Raw genomic sequence first — 8354 nt, forward strand, 5'->3', positions numbered from 1 at the left:
TTTTTTTTTTTTTTTTAGGTTTTAGAAAAAGTTTGTGTATGCAAAAAATTATTAAAAATTAAAATTTTATGATATATAAAAAGGCATACCCAAAATTTTTGTTAAAACTCAAAAACATTTTTTTATTTTTGGTAAGCATTTTTTATATCAAACATTTCGTTTCGGGGGAATCCTACAATTGTTTACAACTAGTTTTTGTTATGAAACATTTATTTACTGAAACAGGAAAATCGATTTTCTTCAACAAAATTTTACTTTTTCTGCACTCTCTTGCTAATTTTACAAACTTTCATTAAAAAAAAATTAATAGTTAATCAAATTGGGTGAAAAATGAGAGCTCCAGTGATTTATGAACAGTAAGTTCCAGTTTTGAACCACTGTGCGCAGTTTCTGCTTCTTTTGGCATCGACTTTCAGAATGCCGAAAACGAAAGAGACTCATTTATATCGATTTGAAAAAATGTTCAGCTCACAATGCTGCTGAAAAATTCACTCATCATAAAGTTGTAAGAAACAAATTTTAATAAATTGGCAGTCAAAACTCTCAAGCATAACGGATGCTTCCCAGACAATTTTATTCATTTTATTTTACTTAAGCAAGCAATAAAACAATTTGCTGTATCTTTGTGAACAAGTCAATATTTCTTATCGTTGACATTTCACTCATATTTACGCATGTATGTATGTATGTATGTATCACTTGTGAATTGTTTACAGCAGGAATTTCGCAGACGCTGACAATAACAAATGATATATAGTATAAATATGTACATACATACATCGGTAGTAAAATTGGAGACAAAGATAGAGTGTGGCAATTGTGTGTATATATATTTTTATTAACATTTGTATGCACTTTTATTGTACATACACATGTCATACATGTATGTATGTGTGCATTATACTTGCAGATGTCAAATGCATATGAAGGCGGTGGGGCTAGATGAATTCAAAGCTACGCTGAGATGCTGTGGTTTATTGACTTTCCAATGAATGCTTGCTCATAGCTAGCTAGCTACTACTTATTATAGTACATTCTATGCCATATGAGTATGTATGTAATAATGATTCAGGAAGTTCATGTGCGACTTTTTGCGCCTTTTCCACATTTACATACGAGCAGTATATGTATGTATGTAGTGATATTCACCGACCTCCTCTATAGGTTTTCTTTTATTTTTTAATTCACTTTAATTACATACTCGCACTATGTTTACATTTTCAACGACGTTTGTAAATTGTTAATTGACTACACGTTCTTGAACTTGTGCCTTTTGAGTTATGTATTTGGTATGTATGTACATGTGCACATTAGGGTGCCACGCCAAAAAAAAAATGCGCTTTTACTACCGGAATTATGAAACATATTACATATTTTTAAAAACTCCAGCCAAAGTATTTCGAAAAATATTAAGACTAACATACGTGAGCTGAACCGATTTGAAACTAAAAATCTAGTTTTTGTATAAAATAAATGAGTTAAAAAAAAATAATAATCCAAAAAGTTGCCTCAAGATGATAGAAGAGTTTCAGCTTGATATGTCTGCATATAAATGTTTAAAAAATTTATCAACGCATTTAAAATAATGCGATTTTAGAATTTCAATGCGTTCGAGGTAAGGTCTAAAATTTGTGTAATTCCCATGGAAAAATAATACCGATTTTTTATTTTAAGGCGAGTGGTGCGCCCTAATGTACATACAAATTTCTGTATATAAATTTATGTACATAGAATTATAATAGCTGTCTAGGGTCATAACATTTCACTTTAAGCATGAAGTAACTAATTGAAGGTTTAAACTGAATGAGACTCGAATAAAAACTGTGATTTTCTTTATTAACGAATTTAGTGCGCATAGAACGCATTAAAAGTAGCAAACATATGAGTATATGTTTGTAGGAAGTATTTCTTTAAATGCGGCGTCATGTGTGGTTCTCCGTTTTTTTTTTTGAAGAAAAATAACAAAAAAAATTCTAATAATTCTGGTTAAAAAGGTCAAAATTTAGATAAAAATAGTAGCCTGCGGCCTCACCTCTGTCGCCTCATCACACATAAGACCAATACTAATCTTCGATCCCCCTTTCAAATGAGCGCCATCAGTTCTTTTTTTGCCGACAACCCAAATTCTACATAGCTCTACGCTCACGCCCATAGCTTTAGGCGACAGGTTCGAGAGATTCTGCATTTAGCAACATCAGCTCTTGTCGATAGGGTCCTATTGACATCTCAAGCCTAAATGCCTTCCTGTTGTTGGCTGGAAGATCATGTGTTACTGTAAAAAGCAGTGTCTCTTCCTTGATCAAAATATATAGAAGAAGCGAAGAAGCCTCACTAGTTTTTTTCTTATCGTACCAGTGATGCTGACACCAGCTTATCTTTGGATCTCTTTGAGCTGGGCTCACTTGGATTTTACTTATGCTTTCTTCAAAGAGACAGACGCTACTTTAAATAGGATAGATTTGGTAATAGTTGCATATGTATATTCAAACTGTAAGTTTCGGGTCGAATACCCAAGTTCCCCTCGGTGTAAGTGATCTTTTTATTACTGTTGGCATTATTTTTTAACTATTTCATATAACAAATATAAAATTTTATATCATGGAGTACCTACAACTACAACGCATCAGTGGAAGGAACCAGTTTCAACTAACCTGCGACGTTAAGCATATACTCGAGGCCTTAAACCCATATTTATACCAGTAGTTGAAACCATCACTAAATTCATAATATGGCGTTCCTCCTCCCCCAACGGGAGTAGTTCGTAATACCGTAAAAGTTTACAAATCGTGCTCTTCATCTCGAGCATGGCAAACTTTTGACCCACGCAATTGCGCGGACCGGCGCTGAAGGGCACATAGGCGAATGGGCTTATTTTTTGCTTGTCATCGATGCTAAAACGTTCGGGTATAAATTTCTCAGGTTCTTCAAAGTAATCCGGATCACGTAAGGCGTGATAGAGGAACATCATCAAATTCGTTTTGGCGGGAAAGAGTTTACCATCTGAAAATAAAGTAGACAAAAGACTTTCAGATTGCAAATTCCAAGTGAGTTTCTCACCTAAATAAACATCCTCCTCAGTGTAACGCCCAATTATGGGCACTGGCGGATACAGTCGCATCGATTCCTTAATAACACATTCCAGGTACTTAAGTTCCTGCAGATCTCGCAGTGACACCGCCTGCCGCTTATCATCACCTATTACGGCCCGTAACTCCTCGAAAACTTTCTGCTGTACAGCCGGATGACGCGAGAGTAGGTAACAAGTGAAAGAGATGCCGCTAGTGGTGGTGTCATGCCCCTCGAACATGAATGTATCCACTTCTTCGCGTATATCGGCATTGGTAAGCGGCCGTCCGGAGATTTCCGCTAGCAGCAACATATCCAAGAAAGCGGTACGATTTTTGGCGCCAACATCGTTCTGTTCGTCGATGGGTTGTGTTTGAGGGGATCGCCTAGTTTGCTCCAATTGCGCGCGACGTTGTTCGATGACACTACCGGTGAAATCGTGCATAAGCTCAATGCTGGTTTGGAGTTGCTTAAAGCACGAAGGAGCAGTTAGGCGCAGCCAAAAATCGAAACGCTGCAAAGATGACATAAAACGCTCGGCTGTTATGGCGGAAACGCTATTGGGGGAGATTTCAAGAAGGAAGAGTTTGAGTGCATGAGTGTGAGTGATCATTTTCGGTGTAAATACTTACGCGCGCACAGCCTTGACATACGGCAGATTCGGTTGCAGTTGTGCGTTGACTTTCACGCCCATGGCAGTTTCTGAAAGATTTTAACAGAAATGTTGTATATTTTTGTTTTACTCATAAGATATGATACCTCTTACCAGTTATCACATCCAGCGTCATGGCACATATGTATGGATAAATATTCACTACTCCCCGACCGTCTGCCTTCTCCTTCAGCATATCCATCATAATTGTACTTTGCTGATCGAAGATCTCTACGAATCCTTCGAGGATTTTAAAATGAAATGTAGGCGTAATAATTTTTCTACGGCTATGCCATTTAGGTCCTGTACTTAGCAGCAAACCGTCTCCCAGCCAGCTGCCCAAAAGTGAGTAGAGATTATTCTTCGTCAGCACTTTTTGACTACTGAGCAGTGGCTCTAGAAGCTCGGGATCAGCCGTTAAAACCGTTGCTTGATTTAGAATCCATGCATTGCATGTTTTTCCATACTTCTTGAGGATATCGCCGTTAAATGTAAGTGTTTCTGTTTGAAAAAAAATGAGTCGTATTAATGCATATGAAAGTAGACCAGCTACTGTACCAGCTACACATTTTATAACGAAAACTAAATAATTTTTACTAAACTAAGAGGGCGATCTGGCTAAGAATAGTAGTTGAAGGTCTTTTCTAAGACAATTGAATGACAGTAGGCAAAATAGTTTGAAAAATTTTGTTTATTCTGGCACGGAAGTCTCCCATAAAGAAGCTGCTATGCCAACTTTCTTGGTGAAAAGCTCTTTTTACAGAAAGCTTTTGACCGTATTCCAAATGGAGATGTCAATGATTTTGCTCGCGATGACCGAGTGAGCAAACTACAGGCGTGCCATTCTAGAGGTCCGAATTCGAGCCCTCGTACTGCGAAATTGTTTTTTTTTTCATTTAATTATTAGATTTTATTGTTTTCAATAGAAAAACATACATTCATTTTTTTTGTAATTTGATTTAACTTTGAAAAAATATTTTATTTGCTTATTTTAATATGGTTGATTTTTTAAATTTAATTTTAAGTTTGTATTGTTTGGAAAATAAAAATATATATTTATTCAATATCTAATTTTTGGAAACTTATATTTTATCTTTTTATTTGATTTCATTTTCTTTTTTAATTAAATTTATGTTTAATTTTTAAATTTCATTGTTTAAAAAATAGCTTTTTGATTTAATTTTTAGAAACTTACTTTTTTCTTCTTTTTTAAACAATTTTTTTCTTTATTCAACTACTTTTTCGTTTAGCTTATAGATTTCATTGTTTTATATGTTTATTTCATTTAATATTTATTATTAAATTTAACTAAATTTTTAGGAGCTTATTTTTTTATAAAAAAAAGTTATTTTTAATGTAATTTAATTTTATGTTATAGATTATATTATTAAAAAAAACCATTTATTTTTTATTTTTTTTTAGTATTAAGGTACCTACTTATTGTATTTTTATTTATTTTTAGAATTTATTGTTTTAAAAAGAATCATCTTTTTTGTAATTTAATTTAATTTTTAGAAATGTATTTTATTTATTTTTTCCTTCGAAACACTGTGGTGAATTGAAAGACAGTTCCCGGAATCGCTATGTATGTAAACATAGATAGCAGTGTTGATACATAAGATTTTTAAATTGTAATAAGTTAATGACAAAAAGTGTAACTTTTTATTATACTACAAAAATGTTTACCCAAAAACTTCTAAAAAATCGGAATAAGAAGTGTGAAATTTCGACAGAACTTTGAAATCTGGTTTTATGTGTTGAGTTTTTGTCAAAAACTTTTTGCCAGACAATGAGCTAAACTTTTATAAAAAACAAAAAAAAATACAAATGAAAAAACGGCCCAAACCAGGTGACCGTATTATTTTGCGGCGTGTTGTCTATTCAAAGATAAAGACAATAACGATAAAAAATTAATACAGTAGATCGATCAGTTTATATTAATGAAAATAAATCTCATAAAATGACATGACTAAGATTAAGAATCTGTTCTTGTACCTATACAATTTTTTGTTTTGCCTATATCAGGGCTGGCGAACCTAAGGCACGCGTGCCATTGATGCACGCCACGCAACAAAATATTTGGGCACGGTATTCATTGGGAACTCAATTCCTCAATTACAAGTAGTAGTATTTACTACCGTATCGACATAATTTCTTTTCTTTCGTTTAAATTGGAGATCAAAGCAAGATCTACTAACACCCAAGAAAAGAGGTCATAAGAGCCACAAATTAACATTAAAAAATGCAAAGAAAAATATAAATTGTTAAATGCTTTACCCCTTACATCTGGTGGGGGGAAGTAAATCATAAAAACAATTGAGCCAGTTTGTTGATAAATTTCGATAATTTTATACATATCTTTGATAACTCGACTCGTTTCGATCAATTTTGATAACTGTGCGTTTCGAAGGCTCGATGAATTTCCATAACTCAAAAATATAACTCAAAAATGTATACGTCTCGATATGAATCGATAGCTCGATAAACATTAGATACCTCTATAAATTTCGATAATTCTGTTAATTTTTATGTAACCACATTTCTCGAATGCTATCGAGAAATGTCGATAACTCGTTAAACTCTAGTAACACAATAAAATTCGATAAGCGGTGATAACTCGATATACAATTTAAAAAATTCCAAAATCTTCGATTCGATATATTGACAAATTTCACTAAATCAATAAATATTGATAACCCGATAAGAACTCGATGCATTACGATAACTCAATAAATTTCTTTAATCCTATACATATTGATCAGGTAATAAATATCATAACTTCATAAATTTCGTTAACTTGACAAATTTGGATAATGCCATAAATTTTTATTATTAGATAACTATGTACGTCTGTAAATTTCGACAACTAATTTTCTGTGTTCATAAATTTCGACAACTTGGATAATAAACCTTGATCAATTTGAATAATTCGATACATTGCGATAACTCAATAAACATGTATAACTCGATGAATTTCGATAACTATAAACTTCGGTGATTCCATAAATTTTTCTCGAAAATATGACTCACCTTTGAGATATGTACATTCAGAGGCGATTAACTTCGAAACATTGGATAAAAATTTTCAACTAAACTTACCGGCTGCCGACACATTGATGAGATGATGTGCTGAACCTATTATTGGTAGACTCGAAACGGATTTAAGACCGTTACTTTTAAAAATCTCATTATGACGCCTTTTGTACAGATAGTCCCAGCCTAATAGCACTGCCACCAAACCTATTAGAAGCGCGACAAACATTTTTTTTAGACCGATCTGAAGTTCGAATGCAGCACAACTGCATGCAATTTCTTTGCCATTTTTGAATATAAGAAACAATAAAGCCGTATGCACACAATACCAAGAATTTGTAATATCATTTTCGATTAGATACGTAAAGTACATTGCACCTGTGAAATTAAAGACTCATTGCCGATATGATAACTACATACATTGTAATCGATAAGCCGTAAATTGTCATAAAATCCACTTGCCGATCGGATAAGACGTAAAACTGCAGGTCTTTCAATTTGTTTAAGACAGTGATTCCCAAAGTAGTCCAGGTGGACCCCCAGGGGTCCTCGGGAGACTCGACGGGTGTCTACGTTGGCGTGAAAAAAATATGGGGGTCCATGAGTTGCAAGTGGGGGTCCACGAAGATAGTAAAGAATCAAAATGGTTGCGTTATAGCCTTTTTATTTAACCTCATTTTTTTTTGAGTGGTATATGGGGCTCTTGACGCACTGCTGCACCTACCGTCACTTTGTGTTTTCATACATACCAAAGCCATAAAGGCCACCTGCAGACAAAAAAGAAGAGGATGTTGGTATAACACTGATTGTGGCGCGGCGAAAATTGCTGGCGGCAGCGACTTAAGCACTTGCGTATTTTCAATGCTACATGCTAGTACGCCACCATTACCTTTGAAGACTTTCTATAATGTTGAGTTCTCTGAGACTGAATGCTGGTTTAATTCCATCACTGAGACCGGACTCACACATTGTCGACTCTTCACTGATGGCTCCAAAACTGACTCTGAGTCAGGATGTAGCGTCTTTTTCGAAGTTAATGGGGATAAACTTCACTTTTATGTTGGGGAATATGCTTCAGTCTTCCAGGCTGGGGTAATTGCAATTCTCAAAGCCCTGGCCTACGTGGTAGAACATACATAGGTGGAGGGGAAGGAGTTTACCTGTCTGCAGTGACAACCAAACTGCACTTAAGGCATTGACCAGCCCTCTAACTACTTCAAAACTAGTTCGGTAATGCAAGTCTCGACTAAATTATGGTGGCAGGTCACTCAGGAGTACCTGGTTATGAAACATCTGACCATTTGGCCAGAATTGGCTCAGACCAGGCATTCCTCGGTACGCAACCAGTTTTAGCACGCCCACTTTCGGCCATAGAAAACACCATCAGAAACTGGGTGAATGCTTCGCTCAGCAATGACTGAGAGCCATCGAGTGGATGCAGATGGGCAAACCTCATGTTCCCTTCGATCTCAGAAGGTCTATCTAGTTTTTTGCTCTCACTGGCACAAACACCTGACTATGATGGGCGTAAATGACAAGTCCATTTGTCCATCTGCTTCTTGCTTGCTTGGTTGTTTGTCAGCGATTTTTCTAAACTCGTTCC

General features: G+C 35.0%; 1 protein-coding gene across 2 annotated transcripts; it reads right to left on the reverse strand.

Annotated features, from left to right (window-relative positions):
• Positions 1 to 2544: 2544 nt before the first annotated feature.
• Positions 2545 to 7015, reverse strand: LOC108379758 (probable cytochrome P450 4d14). 2 transcript variants are annotated; one of them, XM_017636113.1, is made up of 5 exons: positions 6818 to 7015; positions 3833 to 4219; positions 3699 to 3768; positions 3058 to 3623; positions 2545 to 3000 (listed from the first exon to the last, which is right to left on the reverse strand). In XM_017636113.1, exons 1-5 carry the CDS (start codon positions 6978 to 6980, stop codon positions 2660 to 2662), a joined length of 1527 nt encoding a protein of 508 aa, XP_017491602.1. In that variant the 5' UTR covers positions 6981 to 7015; the 3' UTR covers positions 2545 to 2659. The 2 variants fall into 2 exon arrangements, with proteins under 2 accessions (XP_017491602.1, XP_017491600.1); XM_017636111.1 differs by having other exon boundaries at positions 2545 to 3623.
• Positions 7016 to 8354: the final 1339 nt, after the last annotated feature.

The sequence above is a fragment of the Rhagoletis zephyria genome, unplaced genomic scaffold (genome assembly GCF_001687245.7).
Source record: "Rhagoletis zephyria isolate East Lansing unplaced genomic scaffold, Rhagoletis_zephyria_1.1 Rzeph_scaffold_17271, whole genome shotgun sequence".
Lineage (NCBI taxonomy): Eukaryota > Metazoa > Arthropoda > Insecta > Diptera > Tephritidae > Rhagoletis > Rhagoletis zephyria.

Bases quoted from the DNA above. Each gene is read 5' to 3' on its own strand.
- LOC108379758 (XM_017636111.1), bottom strand. From the start codon at position 6,980: ATGTTTGTCGCGCTTCTAATAGGTTTGGTGGCAGTGCTATTAGGCTGG. The intron at 4,220-6,817 runs GTAAGTTTAGTT...TTTTTCAAACAG, and splicing joins CATCAATGTGTCGGCAGCCG to AAACACTTACATTTAACGGC. The intron at 3,769-3,832 runs GTAAGAGGTATC...AAAATCTTTCAG, and splicing joins GACGCTGGATGTGATAACTG to AAACTGCCATGGGCGTGAAA.